Raw genomic sequence first — 23,599 nt, 5'->3', positions numbered from 1 at the left:
CACCAGAGCGCCCCAAGGGATGACGACTAGGTCTAATGGTCATAAACTACTACAAGACCGTTTCAGGCTGGACATAAAGAAGAATTTCTTTACTGTCCGAACCCCCAAAGTCTGGAACAGCTTGCCACCGGAGGTGGTTCAAGCGCCTACACTGAACACCTTCAAGAGCAAACTGGATGCCTATCTTGCTGGGATCCTATGACCCCAGCTGACTTCCTGCCCTTTGGGCAGGGGGCTGGACTCGATGATCTTCCAAGGTCCCTTCCAGCCCTAATGTCTATGAAATCTATGAAATATCTCACAACCATTATTCAGCCTGCTTTAGGGATGTCAGAATTTTCATGACTTTCCAGGTGGATGGAAAGAGGTATCCATGTTTGGGAAAAACAGATATTCTTCCAACAAGAGCAGTTTTATTTTTCTACATTATTCCAACATAATGCAAATGCTCTTTACTAAGCGATGATTTTTTTTTTTTGTACCTAGAGTAAAAGTGGTGTAACACCAAAAATATGTTGGTATTTCTTTAGGTGTGAAATAATTTCGCAAAGGCTTGTTTGGAAAACACACAGAGTGGTCTTCAGCAGCCTGTGCAGATCGAGACATCCACAAAGAATCCACAAAGCAATATTGAATGCATCAAATACGGACATGTGAGCCAGAGTTTACATTCAACACTGAAGATTATTCAATTAAAATGAGACACATCTGCAGGGTCATTATGTAGGTAGGGGACACAGCCCCTCAGTTTGTTTTTCTAAGGTTTTCTTACAGATGATAAGTAACAAAAAATCTATCTGTCTGTCTGTCTTTACAAGAAAAGATGGGTACAGAGAAGGCAACCAAGATGATCAGGGGCACAGAGCAGCTGCCATATCAAGAGAGACTAAAAGAGCTAGAATTTTTAAGTTTGGTAAGGAAAAGATTGAGAAGGAATATGACAGAGGTCTACAAAATCAAGAAGGGTGTAGACAAATTGAATAAAGAACTGTTATTCATCAAATCTCAGAATACTAGAACTAGTTGGCACCCACTGAAATTAGCAGGAGACAGGTTTAAAACTTACAGGAGAAAGTACTTTTTTATGCAGCACCTAGTTAGCTTGCAGAACTCATTACCACAGGAGGTGGTGGAGGCAGACAGCATAGCTAGGTTCAAAAACAGAATAGACAAATTCATGGATGATAGATCCATTATAGCTATTAAACCAGGGGTGGGCAAAATATGGCCTAGAGGTCATATCTGGCCTGCCAACTGATTGTATCTGGCCTGCAGGTGGGCACCTATGAAGTGATGGGATCCAGCCCACAGGCAGCTGGCGGCTCCAGCTCCTGAGTCATTCTGGGCATGGCTCGACCTCTTCCATAGCTTACACCAGCTCCTCTGCCCTATGTGCTAGAAGTAGCACTGGATGGACACCAACATCGGCTGGCAAGTTCCAGGTATGGATTGGGGTGTCCACCTGAGTCCACAGAGACACTGATGCATCAGCATGTCAGCTGCAGTCCCGGACAGTCGCCCTGATCCCCACTGGGAACTTGCCAGCACTATCCACAGCCGATGCTAGGGCCTGGGATGTTGTGGATTGTGGTGTGCTGTGACAGTTTGAGCTGGGGCCTGGGGCAGAGCCATGGCAGCAGATCATGGCTTTGCTCCATGCTCGGCCGGGATGGGGCCAGGGCTGGGATATGAGGGAGCAGCATCCAGGAGTGGAATAGGTGGGCAGGGCCAGGATTGCAAGGCAAGGACTACGTGGGGCCAGGGCCCTGCAATCCTAGTCCCAGACCCAGGGCAGGGCATGGGACCAGGCAGATGGGATAGCGCTGGTTAAAGAGTTTTGGTGAGCTGCTGGTAGGGAGAGAAAAGGGGTGTTGACCCAGCCCGCAACAGCTCACCAAAACTCCGTGCGTGTGTGGGGCCCGCGAGCCCAAATAATTGCCTGCTCCTGTATTAAATAGCACAGGCGGGGATGTATCCTCTGGCATCTCTAAACCAACAACAGATGATGCCAGGGATGGCCTGACAAGGGACAGATCATTCTAGAGATACCTGGTTCAATGATCTTTCTCTAAAGCATCCACCCCTGCCACTGTTGGAGACACAACACTGGGCTAGATGGACCATACTCTTTTCTTATGCAGAAAAAAATAATTGGAAATATGTGTCGGGTATCCAGGTTGTAGCTGTATTGGTCTAGGGGAAAAGGCAATCAGGACTCATAGTAGAAATGATATCTTTTATTAGACCAAAACGATTTTTGCAAAAAAAATTCTTTAATTGCTTTTAAAGAACATTTACAATCTTTTCTCCAATGTCTGATGAAGGGTGTTTGTACCCGAAAGCTTGCAATTAAAGAATTTTTTTTGCAAAAATCTTGTTGGTCTAATGAAAATATCATCTCTACTATGAATCCTGATTGCCTTTTGGAAATATGTGTGCACACACTGCAGCATCCCCTGAACTGTTTATTAACTATGCAACATGCAGAGTCATAGATTGTGGGTAAGCTCCAGTAACACAGTGGTGATATTACTCGCCCAACATTTAGTATACACAAGTACTAAATGACTGCGCAGTAACAACTGTGCAGTCAGCATCTCATGTAGATGCGGCCCCTGCGAATTACCTTAGGATCCTTATGCACTTACCTGAATTCAGATGGAGTCAACAGGATTTAATCACATGCTTAGCTGCATGCACATGGTTAAGTGCTTCATTGTAACTGCAAGTGCCCCCGCTAACTATGTGGCTACTTAGAAGGTATAGTACTAATCATGTATATGAACAGCAGAATCTGGCCCTAAATTAAAAGCTTTATGTGAAGTATGTATTTTCCACAAAAATACATATGCAGATATTCCTCAGTAAATATTTGTCTAAGGTATTAAAATTAATCACTGGAGGTTTTCTTTTCTCAAAAAAAGACTTTCCACTTAATATTGTTACGCTGTTAATAATTCTCTAGATTCCCTGGTGTTTATATGGGTAGATTAAGCACAGTATTACAATTTACTTCGATAGCCATGGGCGAATGCAATGGCTACACAAATGACAGATATGATATCAAAGAAATTCTGTGTAGGATACAAGTAAAGCATATATTACATGTAAACATACAGGCATACACAGGGCTGCTAGGGCAGTAAGCTAAAAGAAGGTGACCTCATCAAATAGAAAATTGGCTACCCACTTATTTAAAAAGCAAGAAATCTAATAGCTGAGCATTGTTTTTATTCCAGTAGGTGTCACTGCTGACAATGGAAAATTGCTGTAGCAGGTAGCAGGCTGTAAAACAGAGACACTAAAACAAAAACACATACACAAATAATGAGGTGAAAAATACAAGAAAAACTAGGTATGGGATATGGGGAGATGTCTCTCTTTAGTACCTTTCAACCCTGAGCGGATGATAGTAGGTGACAAGTCATCATAGTTGTTCATTAAACTAATGTCTCCTGACGTGAAGCTGACAGTGAGTAGTGGCTTGGTGTTCTGCACTGGTACTGGATATGCAGCCGGACCATCTGCAAAAACAAGATTGTTGAGTAAGTAAAAAGGGCACTATCAAAAACAACTAAATCCAAGCTGAAACACACTGCTGTCCAGCCTGCTGTCACACTGCATGGCTTTGAAACTTGAATTCTGCCTGGTTGTTTTTGATCATGAACCCGAAACAAGGCAAAATAGGCCTAGCCACTTAGCCTCACAGACTCAGTGATGTGCCCCCTCATTATCCAAAAGACGATTGCTCTTGGGATGTAATCACAAGAAACTCAAAGAGATGCATCCAAAATTGTGGGGAAAGTTTGTGTTCCCTGGCTGAAACTTGACTGTTATTCCCATCTCAGACTTAAGTCTTTCTCCCCACACCCATTTCATTCTCCCTGATGGCTCTGTGCATTTCAGTTAAAACTTAGCAAGCACTGAGTTATCCATGTTACCAATAGGTGCTTGAAACTGCAAACAGGCATTCTTACTACTATAGTTTACCTGTAAATATAGTGTTTTACATCTATAATATGATATAATGCATATTATAATCATACTTAGAACTATTTGCTAGCTACATTTTCTCCTTAAGTGCACACTCCAGTTGAAGTCATAGGAGAAATCGTAAGTGCCTCTTGGAGTAACAACTGGCCTCTTACAGAATACAGTCCTTTACATGTTAAGAGCTAACTAATTGTATGCTCCATCATGACACCCTCTAACCAGAGTCCAAATATATCAGAAAGTCTAAAAACAAGAGAGACCTGAGCTAAGAGTACTTTGATGGCCATCCAAAAAATGCCTTTGCCTGTAGGAGTCTATATTTCAGTATTCATGCGATCTCCTTTTACATTTAATATTTAATGGGCAATAGCACCATCTGTAGCATTCATTATTTATTTATTTCATCATTTACTGTTCTGACAGAAGACACTCCAGTCCCTAGATAGAGTGATTCTGTGGACCCAAACATAATGAATTTTGAGTAGTCAATCATGAAATAGTGGACTAAGAATGGCACTGCTTTCAGAATTTATGAGAAGGCTTATCAAAAAACACTTGAGAGAAAAACTGTCCTGTAACTGATACATTAAAAAAAAACATTGTTTTTAGATGAGTAACAAAGTCCATCCTACACATCTGTGTGAGTCAAAGGCTTGCCACCTTTGAGAGGTTTGTGAAGCACCTGTAAAGCTATAAAAAGAACACATCATGTTACAGTAATCGTTAGAAACAGGCTTGTAATTGAGTCCACCCACTCCTGACTGACTCAGCTGCGGTTAGCACGTTTTCTACCCCACTCAAGTTCATTCTGAATTATGTTAGTTTTCACCCCTGTTCCATCCAAATCCATTATTCCAAAATCAGAACCATGATATTGCAAGATAACAACAACTTGCATTTATGCCTTTCCTTGTCCTTTATTAGAGGCTTCCTGGGAAGTCCAGAATGACTGGAATCTGTTTCTCTTATGAAGGTAAACCTCTACCAGCATTGGAGATGGAGCCTGTGTTCAAATTCACAAGGAAGTCAGGACAAAACTCAGATTCAAAGGAACTAAACTGTCAGCAGCTGATCTCTCAAGATTTCTAATGTGACTGGTTACAGGGGAAATGTACAGGGTTACAGAGGCATGTTTTTCCAAATGGAAAATGTTTTCCATTTGGGAAAACATGCCCCTTTTTGGACTGGACCCAAAGTGAATCCTAAAGTGCAAAGGCAGAGGTGCTGGCTCAGATTCACCTTTGCTGAATATGAACATTTTTATATTTTATTTTGTCCCACCATCATTGACATTATGCCATAGATTAGTTAGACCTGATATAATGGAACACAACAACGACCCAGCTACTCCCATTTCTTGTTTCCAGCACTAACCAAGAGCATCAATTTAGTATCTGATTTGTCTTTTTATGGCTGGGGAGGAGGCAGAGAGTATCCTGTACTTGCCTGAGAATGGACACATTGACTATTAGTCTTCCCCTAGTCCAAAAATCAAACCTCAGTGATATTACAACCTGATGGGGAGGGAAAGCGAGGGGAGGTTTACTTCTTGGCCTCAACTGGCAATTGAGGCAACTGGACTGAAGCATGAGTCATCTGAAGCATAAAAACTGATAACTCACACAGCCCCAAACACCTTCTCTTAGCTGATGTAACTGCACCCTTTAGGGACTGGAACCATAGAAGTCCCCCTACAGAACATGAGTGCCCCATGGCATTACTGTTTTTGAAGGGGTAGCAAATGTTCAATGGAACAAAGCTGAATGCATCACTACCTTGTGGTGGGGAGTAGTCATCTGAATCTGTGTCACTTTCACTGCTGTCTTCCACCAGGAAGCTGGGGTAGTTCCAGGACATGCTGAGGATCCCATCCGATTCGTGCAGAAGCACGTGTGCTAGCATGCGGCCATGGCAGTCCATGACGATGACCTGACCATCGGCGGTGCCAAAAAGAACCTGGAGATAGTAGAGCAACACCCTTAGTAGGAGAGAGAATAGGTCCACCACGTCATCCCCTTCAGAATTCTCAGAATACTTTTCTACCAATTAACCAGCTATGTGAAAATGAATCCAGAACAAAGTAGCCATGTCTTTCAGTGTGATCTTAGGGATAAGGAAAAAATACCTTCCAAGAATGCTGTGAAGGTGGTAAAGCACTCACAAGTGGGGAAACGCCAGAGCTGAAGCTGCCCATGAAACCTTAACTCATCCCTCTTGTGCATATGCATTAGAAAGTTGATGCTGTTGACCTTAGCAAGAGCAGGGCTGAAGCGAGCACCTTGAGCCCACATGCCTGAGAAGGAGAAGACTGGACTTAAAAAGTCAGACTTATTTGGGCTTGCTGCTGTGAGGCACAGCATTAGAGCAGGGGTGTCAACCATATGTCCTGCGGGCCTACTCTAGCCTGCAGACCTGGGTCATCCAGCCCACAGATTTTTGCCCTGACTCTGGCTGTGATCTTCCTCCAGCAGTAGTGAAGTAACTGAGCGAGATCCATGGTGCTGGAGCCCTAGCAGCACCACAGCTTGTTCCTGAAGTGGCAGGTAAGCACCTGTGATACCAGGACTCTTCCCAACAGGTCCCACGCTGGCCAGACTGGGAATCCTGTGTGCTGGATCTGGCATGGGGGGGCCAGCTCCATGCCATTCATTCAGCCCATGGACTCACTCACCTAACCCCCAAGGCTTTAACACCCCTACATTAGAGGAACTGAAAACCAGCAGGCTGGGCTGCATTAGTTCAGTAGTTCACAGCGATTGTTTGGTTGACTTTAAATAAATGTGGGTGTGTTCCTGAGTTACCCTGTCTCTGAGAGTACTTGCAAGAGAAAAAAATAGTTATTAAATGGTGGCAGGGGTTTTAAACCTTAAATACCTAAAATAGTGGAAAGGGTAATGTTTCAGGTTGGAGCTCAGGCCTGCCATTTTCTATATTTTAAAAGAAATCTCTTGACATTATTCAAACCTGGCCCTGGTTGCCATTAAACTCAAACAGCAGAAAATAACAAGACTTTTTATGATGCCTTTAGATCTGATATAATTTAAAAATCTATTGCAGAGGCAGTGCATGTCAGAAGCTGCTGTATCAACAGGTGCAGGAGAGAAGTGAGGTTCCAGCAAAGATTTCAAATGGCTTATGAGAATCATAAAAGTTGAATAGGGGAGGGGACCAGTTATTTAACTGATGAACAACTGGTTAGAAGAAGACAGGAGAATGACCTCCAAAGGTAGCTAAAGGCAATATGATCAATCAACTGGAACTAGGCCACTGCAGCCCAGGAGGAAGGGAATGTATTACGCATTCAGGAAAAGATAAAGGAGAGCTTCCACCCACAATGACAAATGCAAAATAGATGATGTAAGGCTTTTTCTTGTTTAAGATACTATTTAACCAATGTGCACAGACTAGGACCAGACAGCTTAGAACCTATAGATTTCTCTCCTTTAAGTGAGTTTGGTGCCTAAATATTTTGAAGAAATAGAAGGCCTGTATGCTGGGTACATTTCAGAAAGCCAACAAAAAAATAAGATGTAGTAAGAAAACCTTGAAATAGCAAGAGCATTATTCAAGGCTGCTACCATGTGGGTCTACAAAAGACAAGTAGGCTTCAGGCAAATTAAAAGAGCCACTGCCAGCTAAAAATCTAGTCCATTTTCCAAATAAGTTAAAATAAATGTCAAGTACTACACCTCTCCTTTAACCCACTGCCTGTTTTTCTGTTTTACAACCACAGTTTTTCTAGAATTCAAATGTTGTTCTCTTTCCTGTTGCTATGTGAAACACACATATACATTAGAGGATAAAAACTATCTGATGGCACAGGGAAACCAGTGAGAATCCACAAATGAAATAAGCTGAGAAAAAAAAAAAAAGACAGATTTTATTTTTTAACACTGTCCTTCAGTTGTACTTGTAAAAATGTACTTGAAAAAGTTTCAGGAAGCAGTGTGATTTCACAGTTGTCTGGTGAAAGGAGAAGACATTACTTCCCTTTGTGGGCTGATCAAGAACTGCAAAAGGCTTTAAGTGGGAGGGGATGATAAAAATTGGGAAAGAGGGGCAATCAGGAAAGTGTTTTATGAGTGTTGCTTTCTAAAAAAAACATTAAACACAGCTGACAAACACTGCTCTCACTTACAGTCATATAAGTCCAGAGGAACGTCAACCCAAAACAATACATGCTTTACCAATGGCAAGTTTATCACAGCTAGATTCTTAAACTCAATCTAGATCATGCTTTATTTATCTTACCACCGATAATGCTTGACCAATCCACTTTATTTAGACTGCTCCAACTTTGAGTATGATCTGACTGCAAAATCCCTTGTTGCAAAGTGTACCTAGTCTAGCATCCTATCTCTGTTACCATATACTTCACAATTAGATGGAAAAAACCGCCATGATTAGTAGTTAAGGCATATACTGCCTAAGGAAGACTTTCCTCCTAAATCCAGAGGTCAGATATTGGTTTAAGGCTTAAGCGCTGAAACTTAAGTGTTTATGCTCCTTATTTATTTATGATACTGATGGAATATTCTGGTTATTCATATCCATGTCCAATGAGTTTTTGGATCCTGCTAAACTCTTGGCTTCCGTGTTATCTTGTGGCATTTTAGTACCACAGGCCAGTCATGTTAAGTTAAAAATATTCTCCTTATTGCTTTTAAATCTGCTACCTAAGGGAACAAGACACGGGTTACAGGCTCTTTACAGTCCAAGTTCAAAAAACTTTCAAACATATTTTTTGCAGGCTAAATTCAGAACCTCCTACACAGGTACTGTAATCAAAATATGGCCTCTTCTAACCTTAATCAAGTTTTACAAAGGCAAGTTAAAATGTTTTTAGTAGCTGTCAGGAATTCTTGTTTTCAAAGTACAGTAAAAGAATTTCAGCAGAAGAAATCTTATTTTGTTCAACCATTATGTCAGGTAACAACCTATGATTTGTTTGAACTGAGGTGTGGCTCCTTCTGTCATGCATAATGATGCTGTGATGTTTGGACCAGAGTTTCAGCTGATGGATACTGGCATAGCTCCATGGAAATCAATAGTCGTAATTACAGTACATCAAGATCTGGTTTGCCAAGTTTCCAATTCAAGAAGCTCCCTCCCCCAATACAACTGTAATTTACAAACAATCACCTTAGTGTTGCCTAAATATATATAAAGAAAAATTGGGTTGAATGCAAGCAAAAAGGATTTGTTAGTACCAATCCAGCCTCAACAGGGTTGTCACCCCCCCCAATTATTTTACTGACAATCTGCAAAAGTTTTTTTTTACTGATAACCAAACTTTTTTACTAACATACATTTTACGTAATGTAAATGCAACCCGTTTGCCAGGATTTGGATGGCAGCAACAAGGATCAGGTTCACATTTTGGAGTTTAAAACCAACCATAGTAAAAAAGTTTGGTTGTCAGTAAAAAGTGTGCAGACTGTCATTAACCATTTTATCTCAGGTTTGCAACCCTGCTTTACCGCAGCAATGCTTTTAATGTGCTGCCCCAACCCCAAGGATCCCCCACTCACCCCAAACCTTATACTCCTGGCCACACATCATGCTGTCCCTACTCCAGCCTTACCCTCACCAGCCCCACTCCCCTGATCCTGGCACAGACACCCACCAAATGCCTCTCCACCCTCCTAGCCCTGTAGCTCCATCCCAACTACACCCCTCTCCATGGTACTGCTCAGGGCCATATAGTATTGCCTACCTATAAGGTGAGCAGTGTTACAGGCAGGCAACAGGACTCAGCCAGAGCTAGATTAACACATAGGTAAACTAGGCACACACCTAGGGCCCTGAGCTGCATAGAGCAAGGGGGGTGGCATTCCTTCCCTCCGCACCAGCGGCCCAAATAGCCCCATCTACCTCCTTTCGCTTCTCCTCCCCTCCACTGGCCTTGTCACCACAGCAGCTGCTTCCTAGTGGCAGCTCCGAGCCCCGCTCCCCATAGGCGGCAATGCTGGGCTGGGGGGGGAGTCTCGACCAGCCTGGGACCTATGAGTTTGTTTGCCTAGAGCCCACTAAAAGGTTCATCCAGCCCTTGACTCTGCAGCAGCAGCATAGGTCTGTGGGGGGAAAGAGGCTCTTGTAGATTAAAAGCCCTGACAACTCCCTGCACAGTGCTACACTCCCACTCAGACGCCAGGTGGCACTGCTCCTCTCTGCCTGTCCTTCAACATCCAGCCTTGTTCAGTTACTTAGGTTTTTATGGACAGTTCTAAGGGGGGGGGGGTGTTCTGTTTTCTTTTGTTTTTACAAACTTTAAAGAGGCATCATTAGCTCTTTTTTACAGCCACAAGCACTACCACAAATCATTTTTATTTAAAACATTATTCCATATTGAAAGGTGAAGATTCTGCCACTTCACCACATCTGATATCATGGAGAAAGGTCTATCTCTGTATATTCTCTGCAGGGGCAAATCATGGAACTCAAAGGCTGGATCCAGATGTGTAGGCACGTGTGATTTGTGGCACCACAAACCTCTTTGCAGCACCACAGACTGCATGCCCACATTGTTAAAACGTGTTCCGTGCTGCAAATTTGCAGATGGGGCATAATTTGTGACTGGGAAATGCCAGTAACAAAAAAAACCAAAACAACCAAAACCAGAAAAAGGCTGCGAGAAAAAGCAGTGCAGTGCACACTACAGGAGTGCGTGCCAGCAGACACAGAGGCTCGGTCCTCCAGGGAGATGCTCTGGCTGTTGGCCAGAGTGTCTCCATTCCTTTAGTTTCACTCTGGTTCCTCCAGCATGCTAAGAGCTAGGAGAAATGGGGAAAGGGCAGTTTGCCCAAAGTAGGGCATTTTGTCCCACACAAATTTTGCCACTACTATTTTTACTGCTAGAAGCACACAACCCTGTATGTGGGGACACGCTCAAAGAAACTATCCCAATTTGAACCTGCTGAGGAGCTAGCCATTGTTTAGCGGTATGGCTATTACCACCCCTCAAATTTATACCTGGTATTTGCCTATTATCATGGAAAGTCTGAGGAAGGGTGTGTGCGCCCAAAAGCTTGCAGAAAAAGATAATTTTTTTGCAATTTCTTAGTTGGTCTAATAAAAGATATCATCTCTGAACCAAGAGTTCCAGAGTTCTGCATTTCTTTTTTGTCTCAGACTAACACAGCTACCAAATACATCCTTATTATCATTGAAGCATTCTACAAGTATTTTTGTAAGTAAACTTAAGATTTAACTTCAGTAATAGCTGAAGATAGACCAAAAGCCATGACCACAGGTTCAGTGATTCACTCATATGAAAGGCAGCCTAGTGTAGTCCTTATTGAACGTTTAAAGGGCTCCGGTCAAGCATGATCAGTCAGTACCATTGCAGAGGAAAAAATTAAAATAAACTGTTCCCTGCATTAAATTTAGAAGCAAAACTGAAAGTTTCTCACGCTGCCAAAAAAAAAAAAAAAAAGAAAGAAAAAGAACCTCCCAGGAAGCCTGATCAAATGCTTTCTCTGAATCAAAACTTGGAACAAATGCCTTCCTTTCGTGCCAGGGTAGGAAGCCAGGTTTTAGATTAAAACTGAAGTGGGAGGGAAGAAGAATGCTGTAATCTGGATTTCTAAGGATATGGTAACAATCGTAAAGGCATTAGAATTAATGTAGTGATAATACATTAGGGAAATAAAATCAAATGCAAAGGAAGTGAAACTGTGGTGCCAAAGGATTTCAGTAACCCTTCCTTTACTGAAAGATCTCAGGTTTATAAAATACTTGCTGCAATTATGGGTGCACCAGTAGAGATTTTGGGGGCCAATACCAATAGCCGATTTTTAAGGAGGCATATTGGCCAATACCAATCCAATTTCCAATACAGCTGCATGCAGCTGGTAAGTCCATTGTGGTGGAAGGGGAGTGGGGAGGGAATGGGGGGGGGGGCAGATCAATGCCCCCCGCAGTGAAGGAGGGGGCAGGGGCAGGCACTACCCAGTCAGGGCAGAGAGGGGCATGGGATGGAGCTGAGGCTTGTGTAGGGGGGCAGCTTCTGCTGCTGCTTGCACCCCAGGAGGGATGGGGGGAGGGTGCCCCTGGATCTGCATGGGGCAGGGTGGGCGGGCTGCAGCTGTGGGTTCAGCAGGGGCTGGGCTTGGGGCAGGAGCTACAGCCACACCAAATTTTGCCGCAACCCTGCTTCCAGCACTGACGCTGATGCCCACACAGTGCAGTCCTGGTTCAACGCCCTGCACCACCCATGAAACTATGCACTGCGAAGAGCTGGGCATCAGGGCTGGGAGCAGAGCTATGGCGAAATCTGGGGTGGCTGCAGCCCCCTCCAGAGCCCCTGCCCTGAGCCCAGCCCCTGTTAAAAAGAGCCTGGCGCAGCTCTGACTCCAGCCCACAGCTGCAGCCCACCCGCCCCACCCCGCTCTGCGCAGATCCGGGAGCACACACCCTCCCCCACAATGCCCTCCCAGGGTGCAAACAGTGGTGGGAGCCTCCCCCCCACGAGTCAAACCTCCGGCGCAGTTGGGACAAAGACATCCTGCAACTGACAGGACCCAAAGCCCCATCAGCTGTGGGGTTTTTTGGTCCTGCACATGCATGGCCCCCATGGCTGGGAGCCCCCTCAGCAAAGGGGGTTCCCAGTGATGGGTGCCTGCTTCTTGCCAATACAAGGGGAGTCCAGGATTGAGCTCCCTGTACACTGGTAATAAGACATGATTAGATTGAATGCATGATCCCAAAATCACATCTCCTGCCACGCACATGTGGCATGGCAGGAGGTGTAACTGTGTGGATTATGTATTAGATCCAATTGCACCTTTACCTGAACATGTAGAGGGGGCTTGGTAATCAGAAACATCCTTACATTCTGAGATATAATGGTTAAACTCCTTTCCAAATACATTGTTTTTATTAATTCTAACTGTCAATACACTTGGCCCCCCAAATACACAAGATTATTAAAAAAAAAGGACGGGGTAAATTAATGACCTTAACAACTTTCTGTATAATAAGTTCCATGGTCTAATTAATTAATGTGTGAAAAACTATTTCCTTTAATTGGTTTTTGAATTTCCTGCAGTTTAATTCCAGAACCTGTGGTTCTGAGAGAGAGAGAAAAAAAGCACCTGATCTTTTTTTTCTCTAAACTGTTCATCTGTCTTGTATACTTTCATCCTTTCCCCACTTACTCACCTTGTTTCCAAGTCCCAAATTCTCTAATAACTTCTTCCCATATCCATCATTCAAGGCCACTGATCATGCTTATTACCCTTTTCCAGAGACCCCCTTTTTCTACAGTCCCATTTGAGACAGGGTGACTAGACCTGCACAGAGTACACTCAGGACTGCCCATGTGGTATATAAACAGGGACCTACTTAAATCATGGTGACACAAGGTTTTTTGCAGCCTGCTAAAGGCATGGAGAGCCAATTTCTCAGGCATTTCACGGCAGCCTCCATCCCTCGGTGATGATTGGTAAAGAGGCTTGGGTGGGGAGGAGGGACAAGAGGGCAGCCGCCATCTGGATAGTTGGCTGTCCTTCAGCAAAGGGGGTGCAATGCAAGGGGGGTGCAGGGGGAGTGCAGCAAAGGGGTGCGATTCAAGGGGGGTGCAGGGGGAGTACAGCAAAGGAGTGCAATGCAAGGGGGGCACGGGGGGAGTGCAGCAAAGGAGTGCAATGCAAGGGGCGTTTTCTTTGCTGTAGCAGTAAGGGTGAGGGGAATTTAAGACAATCCTTTGATAATTAGATTATATACCTGGAATATAACAAATTCAAAAAATTTCCATGTACAGAATCTAATTATAGGGAGGGTCATCTTAAATTCATGTTGACTTAGATTTGAGTAAATATGGTAAACAACTTTGGGACATCTGCAAATTTTCCTACTTCACTGCTCACCCAAAATGCCAGATCATTAATAAATGTATATGCGATACATCACAGAGCACAGGCCCCCACTGCTTTATCATTAAAATAAACCATTTAAACTTACCCTTTGCCTTCTGTGCCCCAGCCAGTTTTTGATCTATGGCAATGTTTTCCTCGCATCCCCTTGCTACTTTGCTTCTTTAGTAACTTCCTATGCCAGATCTTTTTGTAGGGCTTTTGAAGGTCTAAATAAATTACATCAGTTCTCCTTTATGTTACTTTATTTGACACACACAAAGAATTCTGAGAGATGAACAAGATGCAACTTCCCCTGCAAGAATCATGCAGGTTAGACCCTGTCCAAATGTGATTTCCAGGTTGTCACAACCCAAGGATGTGATTTTTGTTTGTGTGTGCTTTGGCACTGCTGAATTATTTCCCGCCACTTGTAGCTTTCTTTGCAGGGTGCATTTCTTCGTTGCAGCTCAGAAATGCACGTTGCAAGGAGCTCCCGCCATTTGTATTTAGATTCGTGCCCCACTATTGGCCAGTTCTAAATTATTCCTACGTGGCAGCTAGCGATTGGCTTGCTAGCCGTATAAGAGGCTTGAGTGGTTTCCGCCCAAGTTGGAGGACTCCATGAACATCAGGAGGAGGAGACTTCACATCTCATGAAGATCTCTAAGCGCTGTGGAGCCTATCAGACCCAGCATGTATTTCAAGAGGTTATAGGGGTCTGATCAGCCTCTCGCCTCTCCCTGTCGCCGAACGATCCCTCGACGTACCCTTCCCTGCGCGCATAAGTTCCACGGAGCCTAGCAAGCTTTGTGTGAGTGAATCCAGAGCTCTGTCCGAGTCCTTAAACTAGGACTTAAGCGAAGTTTTCCTGGAAGTTTTCCAGCCTGCACCGCGACCATCTACGGTGTAAGTAAACAATCTTAAATCAACCATTAAGCGTCTGTGCCTAATTCTAGCGTGCCACCTGCCTTCCCCGACCTGGCGTGTCCGGGCTGCTGGCCACAGCCCGCCGCGTGCAAAAAAAGGGCCGCGGACCGCTCCCGGCCCACACACAGGTGTTATGTGATTCACATTTTAATTTTCATTTCAACCAAATACTGGCTTATCATTGGTTCCTACATAGTCTTTTTGTACCTATATTAGGGAACAAGACTTGCTCTCCAATCCTCTAGCATAGGGACGTCCAACTTCAGACCTGCTGGGAGCCACCTGGGCTGTGCCATCCCATCCCACCCCAAAGGCTGAAGCAGGAAGTAGAAGCTGGAGAAGGAAAAGGGAGTGTTAGGGACTTTGCCCATGTGTCAGGTGTGGGCAGTTGCAAACAGGCACCTGACACACGGGCAAAGTACAGGGACAGAGTCCTAGGTAGCCGGGGGTCGGGAGTTGCCAGCAGTCAGAACTGGAATCATGAGCCACAGCCAGAGACAAGATATGCCAAGAGTTGAAACTAGGATCAGGAGTCAAAGCCAGAGTCAAGATATGCCAGAGTCCAGAGCCAAAGGCCTGGTCAGGATTTGCCAAGGGTAAAAAACCAGAATCAGGAGGCATACTCAGGATTTGCCAGAATCAGGAGCCAAAGCCAGAACTAGGAACCAAGCCACAGTCAAAATATGCCAGGAATCAAAACCAGAAACAAGGGCTACAGCCAGAGTCAGGATGTGCCACAAGTCAGGACCAGAGCCAGGAGTCAAAACCAAAGATTCAGTAAGAGAAAGAAAGGAAGCATATAGAGGGCAGAAGCAACTACCTCAGTCTCTGCCTGGGCAGAGTACTGCAGGCTGGTTCTGGCCTTTATAGGCTGGAGAAAGTGGGACCTGATGTCTGTGGTGTCAGGGGACTTGTCACTCTGATTGCCCCACTAGGACCATCTGGGCCCAGGACACTGATGCCAGCTTGCTGCAGGTGGCACCTGTTCCCCTACAGCCTCTTAGGATGGATTGCCCTGATTGGGACTGTCTGTGCCCAGAGCTCTGATCTGGCCTCATTAGAGGAAGGCTGGAGACCCCAGAGACAGATGGTAACAGTAGGAGTGACAGGGATAGCAGAGCCTGGATGGGAGCCCTCAGGCTATGAGTTAACCACTCATGGACCACCCATTCTAGAACACAAACTATTTCTTTTTTTTAAGTGCAAAATGGTATGGTTTTGCTAGCAGCCCAGCTAATCCAGACTTAAATTTTTTTTTTAGAATTTTGGGTTGTACTGCCTTGGCATGGGGCCTGATTATATTTTGAATTTCTTCCAGCACCCACTCCCTTCATTACCTCTGAGCTATCACAAAAGAAGTACTTCCAATACCAGAAAAGAGCAGGTCAAAGACAGGAATCCCACCAGCGTTCTCATTCATTAAGAATGATTTGTAAGCACTCAGCTGGCTTCTCAGCAAAGTTTTTATTGTCCTTAATTAGAACCTTAGTGCAGTGTGACGCAGCAGAATTACTGGCACTCTTGCAATCTTCCTGATCCTGATCCATTTAAAGAATTTATTGCTGTTTGTTTCCACACCTTTAGTAATTTGTTCTTTGAGTTCCATTTTAGCCCTTATAAAATCTTATTTTTGCTTCTTGTTTATGCTTATATTTACTGGCTTCCAAATTTTCAGTGATTCCCATTGGTCTTTCACAGCCCACCAAACCTTGCCATTTAGACCCGTGATTTACTCCTTGCATTCCCCGTTCCCTTTGTCTCAGCAGATGTGATGTTTTTCTAGGTAGTAACCACACCACCTTGAAGGCTTTTACTTTTTTTACTCTAAACTTAAAGGCATTTTGATTCACCTTCTGATCTGTATTTTTTAATTTTGCTTTCTAAAGTTTACAGTTGCCCTTTTGGTACCTTTTGGCCTCCTTTGCTTTGGCATTGCTTAACTTCAACAAAAAGAAGAAAAAAAATAGCTCATCCCAGAACCACACTTCAAAAATGACATTCTGCAGAAAGAGCCATTAACACCCAACTGGATACACATTGTCAGAGGTGCAGTGCACAGTTCAAGAGAGCTGAATAAGACACTGTCTGCTTTAATTTTGACATCTGGCCAGACATCAGTATTTATGCTAGGAACCAACATTGCAATCTTTGCCATAATGCCGTCATATTAATAAAGATAAATCCATGTTTGTGACCCATGATTAAATGAACTATAAACTGCTTAAAATAGAAAATAAACTTTCAAAGCATCTACTTACATGCTATATTTAATAACAGGGAAGGAATATGGAAAATTATTACCTCAAAGCATTTTCATTCTCTACTATTAGTCTAATTTAAAAAATGTGAATATTATGAAAGGTTTTGGTTAGGGCATTTTATGGTCCACTTAGTCACGGAACTGGCATTTCATATTCCTTGTATTCTTCTAATTTATAGACGCTATGCTTGCAAAGTGTGGACAACACAACTGTAACAGTAGCACTCTCAGTCCTCTGATGTTGAGAAACAACTTCAGTATTTTTTAAACACACTCAAAGCAGCATTATTTTATTTCCATTTCTCACCTAAAAATGCAGAGGGAGAGAGAGGATACAGATAGAAGCAGACAACTGCTCTGTTGCAGAGTGCTTTTTATTCCCATTAAAAATTCAGTTGCCGTAATATGATGTCCTGAACTTTAAGGATGATACAAAAAGAGAAATCCACATAATTTACACAAAAAAAACTTTAAAAGACTGAATTCAGTTTTCTTCAACTGCCTTTCAGCCTCGAAAACCTGATTGCAAGTCTTCAATTTCCTTGAGAAATGAGCAGGAAGCACTGGCCAGCACACACATGATTTATGCTACTCGCTCCCACATATACTGACTGAGCAAAGGATTCTCATTCCAGACCATCAGCATGTAATGCTGTATAGACGGCATACTTTCAGGCTTGCTCTCCCATGAAGTCCTCAGGGTAATAACTATTACAATGCCTTCTAGTGAGAAGACAAAGCAAATGCACTGGAGATTTTGGGGACAACACTGCTTTTAAAACAAAAAGTGAAAATCTAAAACCTGGGGACTGAAATAACACTTGATTTGATCTTTACAGACTTCTTTGTGAAGCCAAAAATACAAATCACCTCAGCTTCCAGGTCCCGAACTTCACACCTGCTGTGGACAAGTGAGAATGGAACCACTTATGCACACAGATAATCTTATGTATGCTGTTTGAAAGCAACTGGGCAAATTCTAGCAAGTTTCATTCTTTTACATATTGATAATTATACCTGGGTAAGTATTAACTTTCTCATTACATAAGGAACATATGCATCTCTTTCTCTTCCTTGATTTTCAAGACACACTTCAGTACATCATTGCATACTAATTAGATACGCACAGAAAAAGAAAGGCTGTTCTCTGCAAACACTTGTTTCACAAACTGACTCTTGACTGACAACGTACCTCAGTTCGCATTATCCAAAAACAATTGTTACAAGACCATTCCCTACCCCCCAGCCGCTTTGTTATGTTTAAAACCACAGTGAATACCTAAAAAAGAATAGTTTGAAGATTTGGGGCTGATAATCATCCATCTCTATAAACGTTAGGGAATGGAGATGGGATTGGGATCACCAAATTTACAAATCTGAAATATGAGGGAAAGTTTCTGGAAGCAGTGTGGCTTTCTCCTCTTTCACTCAGTTCTCCAACCTTTTTTAGCTCATTAGAAGAGGGGTTAGAGAGTGCACATATGCTGATGAGAACATATTTGCGTCACCTACATCAGAATATTAGTAGTGTCAAATAAAGTGCAATATTTATGGGTTTGCACCATCAATTCTACCAGTAACCACTCAGTCAGACAGAGGGAGCCACTAACACTCAACCTCCTCATACATGCTTGGCAACTGCCTGTACTATCCCCAAGCCAAAATTTCTTTGGCATTTTCCTGAAAGAGACTGTAAGTGCTCTCCACTTCCCTTAGAGGGGCTGCCAACGTACTGTCCCTCACAAGACAGAATACTCAGATGACAATTTGGAGCTGTTGGGTTTTTTATTGTCTTAGATTCATAGATTGTTAGGGGCTGGAAGGGACCTTACAGATCATTGGGTCCAGCCCCCCAGCTTTAGCCAGGAAGACAACTGGGGTCAAGTGACCCCAGCGAGGTGAGTGTCCAGTCTCCTCTTGAAAAACTGCAGGGTAGGTGACTGTACCACCTCTAGAGGGAGTTTATTCCACAGTCTGCACACCCTGTGAAGAAGTTTTTCCTGGTACTGCTTACTTTAATTGGCATTCTGGACCAGGGAAACAGCAACAGAGGAAAGATCTAGCAATTAAGGTCTATTCTGTTTCAGGTCAATTTAGAGGTCCATAGCCTAGCCTGTATGTCCAGGCAGCATGGAAGCAAAAGATTGAGGCCCTCAATGACTGCACAACCTCCCCAGATCTTGAGTCTAGGCACAGAGCCTTGTGTGTTGCCACCTTCTCTATCCAAACTGAGCTGGACAGGGAGCACACAGAAAGGGGATGGTCAAGTGGAACGGACCATGGAGATAAAATTGAGTAATAATGGACCACCAACAGATGACTCTTTGCCATTCACCAGGAGGAAATCCCTCCTCAACCATGATGCCTCCACAACCACTCCTAAAATAGCATAATGCAAACAAGGACTCACCTTGTGGATGAACACTAGCTAGGCTCAAATTTAACCCAGGAAAAAGGAAATGGTCTCTCACACCATGGTATTAGTCCTTCCCTGCACTGCTCTGAGGATAGCATAGCCACAGCCATGTGCTATCCCTGTTATAAAAGGCATTTACAACTAGAGTCAAGATCACAAGCAACCTCTGCATGAAGCACACAACAGACTGGGGAAGGGACAGAGCAGAACAGTAGCAAATAGAGTGGGGAGAGGAAAAGAGAGCAGCAGACTGGACACAGAACAGGGCAACAGCACTCATTGTCCCAGTGGGTAATTCCAGGAGGCACAACCCACTCAGAAACCCAGATAAGCAGGAATCTGGGTTTTCCGTTTGGTGCGGAAATATGCAGATTTTTCTCCTTTAAAGGAGAAAAACACAGGAAACTATGGGTTTCCCCTTGCAGGCTAGCAGAATTCCAGCCTGCTAGGGGCTGAGGGGAGCAGGAGCAGGGCGATCACAGGCAGAGGGCCACAGGCATGTGTGCGCACATATATGCACATGGCAGCCAGGCAGCAGGGTGGCAAGCAGCTCTCGCAGCTCCCAGGAGGTAAGTCTATGGTGGGGGTGGTAAGTGAGGCATGGAGGGGCAGGAAGGCATAGGCAATGCATTGGGGGACATGTCCCGCCCACAGATTTCTGCACCCACAGTGGGCACAGCCCTGCAGCCTGACTGGATCAGCATAGACAAAAGCCACCTCTGCGGCCCAGTGGGAGGAACCTGGTGCAGGAGGGTGGAACAGGGCAATGAGACTCATTGCTACCACTGCTGGGACCCCTGTGGCAGCTGCATCACCAACTGTGCAAGGAGTAACGGGCCAGGTGTGGGGCCACACTGCTGTCACCAGTTGCTTACATGCTGGGCCATGGCTGTACCCCTGCCACCATGGCCCAGACACCACTGCTGTTCCCCTCAGGCTGCAGCTGTACCCCAGAAGGGAGGTGGGGTGGAGGGCAGAGTGGGCAGCCTGAGGGGGGTAGCAGTGACCAGGCCATGGTGGAGGTATAAAGCCACAGCCCAGTGTGCAAGCAGCTGGTGGTAGGAGAAGTTGAAAGCAGCATTCCCCCACCCCTGCCCCACCCCCACAGTCTGTTATTCACCCTGCTGTTGGTGGCGTGGTTGGTGCGGGAGTCCCGGTGGTGGCAGCAACAAGTCTTGCTGCCCCACTCCACCATCCTACACTGGATCCTGCCCACTGAAGGTGGTTCCTGACAGGTCCCACCCGCTAAGGCAGCTCCTGCCTATGCCAGTCCAGATAGGTTGCAGCTCCGTGCCCACTGTGGATGCACACACCTGTGGGCACATGTGCCCCCCCATGCCCCGCCCAACATGTCGTGCCTATGGTTTCACCTATGGTCAGGCACCCCTCCCTGCCCAACACCCACCACACCCCACACACTGGGGGGCTGAGGCCTGGGGGCAAGGGTCAGAAGTGAGGGGCACCTGCAGGGCTCAGGGGTTGGGGGCTGCAGCTTGGGAGTGAGAAGCACCGTGGGGATGGGGGGCTGCAGGTCAGGAGTGAGGAGCACCGGCAGGGTTTAGGGGGCTGTGACTTGGGAGTGAGGGTCACATCACTGGCATATCAGGGCTGCTCAGTTCCACAAAGCAGCAGGGGGGACAACCACAGCTGGACCCGCACCCCAGTAAGCAAAGGGGGCAGGGGGAGCTCTGATTTTCTATGATAAAAAAACCAAAATCAAATACCAAAATATATAAGTATTTAGAATTTATTTTATTATAATGATTGAGGTACTGGCAGGCTCTCAAATTACTTTTACATTGTACATATATCAATAAAACATTGTGTTCAACTACTCTGTGTGTGTGTCTATGGGTATGTACGTGTGTGTGTAGAGAGAGAGAGAGAGAGAAAGAGAGAGACAGAGACAGAGAGGTATTTCATTTCAATTACAGAAAAACACAGATTTGGGGTTTTTTAATCAGAGAATTTGGGATTTTTAAACAGAAAACAAAGATTGCGGCTGATGAATTTATCTGCGTCAGTGGCTACCAAAAACTAAAATCCTGCCACTAGAAGACTAAATGAAACACTTTATGTATGTATGTTATGTATTTTATTCAATTTATATGCCACCCTTCTTCCCCTCATACTAAATCTCCCGGGTTGCTATAGGCCAGTGTTTCCCAACCTTTTCCAACCCCAAGACACACTTACAGTAATAAACATTTTCTGTGGCACACCTGTTAAGGCAGTCCCCATCCTCATATCTAACTCATTGCCATGGCAAAATTCTGCGGCATGCCTGTTCATTTCTGATGGCACACTGGTTGGGAAACACTGCTATAGACAACTTTTCATCCCAAGGTTCAGCCCTCTATCTCATGCTGTTCAACACTGATAAAAAACCATGGCAGAAGCAAATGAGACAGCATGAACCGTTACAGCAGCAGTGTACAGAAAGACAACATGCCTCTCTACTTCTCCTTTCAGACTAAAAGGAAGGCACCATCTCATCAGCCAGACTTCTCAACACATAGCTGCTATCAGATGGATAAAGAACAGTTGGAGAAAAGCAAGACAAGACTGAGATAATATAAGGGGAAAAAGGAAAGCACTTAGAAGCATCACCTTATTGCTCTCTTCCATACAGTGGCTACTCACTGAATATTAAGGATGTAACTATCATTTAAAAAATTACCCATTTAACTTCCTCTAATTATATTAGTTAAATGGTTAAATGATCCTGTGGCAGAGGGGCAGGGCAGTACAGAGATCCGGGGCTAAGTGTGATATGTGGGACTGTGGTGAATTCTGCCACCAGCTGGGATTGAAACCGTGGCCAGAGCAGGTTCCATGTGGTCACTGTGCAGGAGCAGGCAGGCAATGGCACCAGCAGCACAGGGCAGTGGGATCCCTGCCTCAGTGCTGCCCGCTTTTGGGGGTGCAGCTGTAGCAGGGGCTGCCTGGGAGGAGGTGTGGATCCAGGCTGTAGCATCGCATGGCAGTTTCAGCAGGGAGGTAATTAGCTGTTACCTCGGGGAGCGGAGCCAGACCAAGTTGCCCAGAGGAGTCAGCAGGACTTAAATAGGAGTGATTGCAGCAGTGAGATTGCCATAGGGTGCCACAGGAGTGGACTGTATGCAGGCAGGTATCACCGCCCCCCCGGCCCATGGCACCCACAGGGACTCCCACCTACCGGGACAGCTGTGCTGCACCACGCCACATCACGCTGCACCCAGGCAGTGCCTCTAGCCCATGGGCACCTGGAGCCCCAGGCAGCGCCTCCCTCCAACCTCCCTGCCCACCCCCTGGGCTCCCTCAACTGCCACTCAGCAAGGACCCACAGCAGCCCTCCCAACCCAGGGGCATGGGGCAGACGGATGTGCCATGAAGACTGTACCCGAGGCATCCACTGTGAGCTAAGCGCCCTCTTCTAGGAGCTACCATACTGGGGAAATCCCTCTACTGAGTAAGAGGAACGTAGTGCTGGCCCAGCTGCTGGCTAAATCCAGACAGCGAAGGGAGCAGGTACAGCACAGCTGTCCCAACAGGCGGAAGCCCCTGTGGGTGTCATGAGGGGGAGCGCCTGGATCTGTGCAGCCCACCCCTGTGGCACCTGATGGCACCCCCACTGTTGCATTCCCTATTTAAGCCCCACTGGCTCCACCGTGCATTTTTGCCTGGCTCAGCTCCCCAGGTAGCCACTAGTTACCTCCCTGCCACAGCGGCTACCTGATGCCGCAGCCCGGATCTGCACAACCTCTTGGGCAGCCCCTCCCAGAGCTGCTCCCCCAACACTGGGCAGCATGGAGCCGGGAGGTAAATTGTATAAATATAATTATTGTTTAACCTTTTACATCCCTACTGAATACAGCATCTTTTCCAAGTCTCTGTCCTAGCAGACATTTTCCAAATAGAGCTTCAAGGACACCTACAGGCACGGAGGAACCATGGAGAGTCTCAATAGAAAGAATTTGGCCTTTATCCTGCAGAAAGTCACCTGAGGATAGAGATGTGGCCTCTGGAATTATTTGTTCTGCAGCTGATCTGAAGACAGTATTGCCAACTGTCTGAGTGATTTCACAGTGCCTGAGATAGGAAGTGGCATGATGCACTATGAAAGCTCCTCAAGGAGGGAGTAAAGCTCTTCTACTTTTTACTGTC

At 45.1% G+C, this 23,599-nt stretch overlaps 1 protein-coding gene across 3 annotated transcripts in view; it reads right to left on the bottom strand.

The window, feature by feature from the left end:
* TULP4 (TUB like protein 4) overlaps nucleotides 1-23,599 on the bottom strand; it is a 260,862-nt gene that overhangs the window by 51,763 nt on the left and 185,500 nt on the right. For all 3 annotated transcript variants that reach the window (XM_019479760.2, XM_019479756.2, XM_019479758.2), the window contains exons 5-6: nucleotides 5,769-5,949; nucleotides 3,390-3,524 (exon numbers count right to left, since the gene is read on the bottom strand). In XM_019479760.2, coding sequence (XP_019335305.2) covers nucleotides 3,390-3,524; nucleotides 5,769-5,949 — 316 coding nt within the window. The remainder of the gene's footprint in view (nucleotides 1-3,389; nucleotides 3,525-5,768; nucleotides 5,950-23,599) is intronic.

This window comes from Alligator mississippiensis, chromosome 1, assembly GCF_030867095.1.
Source record: "Alligator mississippiensis isolate rAllMis1 chromosome 1, rAllMis1, whole genome shotgun sequence".
In the NCBI taxonomy this organism is placed as follows: Eukaryota; Metazoa; Chordata; order Crocodylia; family Alligatoridae; genus Alligator; species Alligator mississippiensis.
The sequence above is the reverse complement of the archived record's forward strand: the minus strand, read 5'-3'. Positions and strand labels throughout refer to the sequence as shown.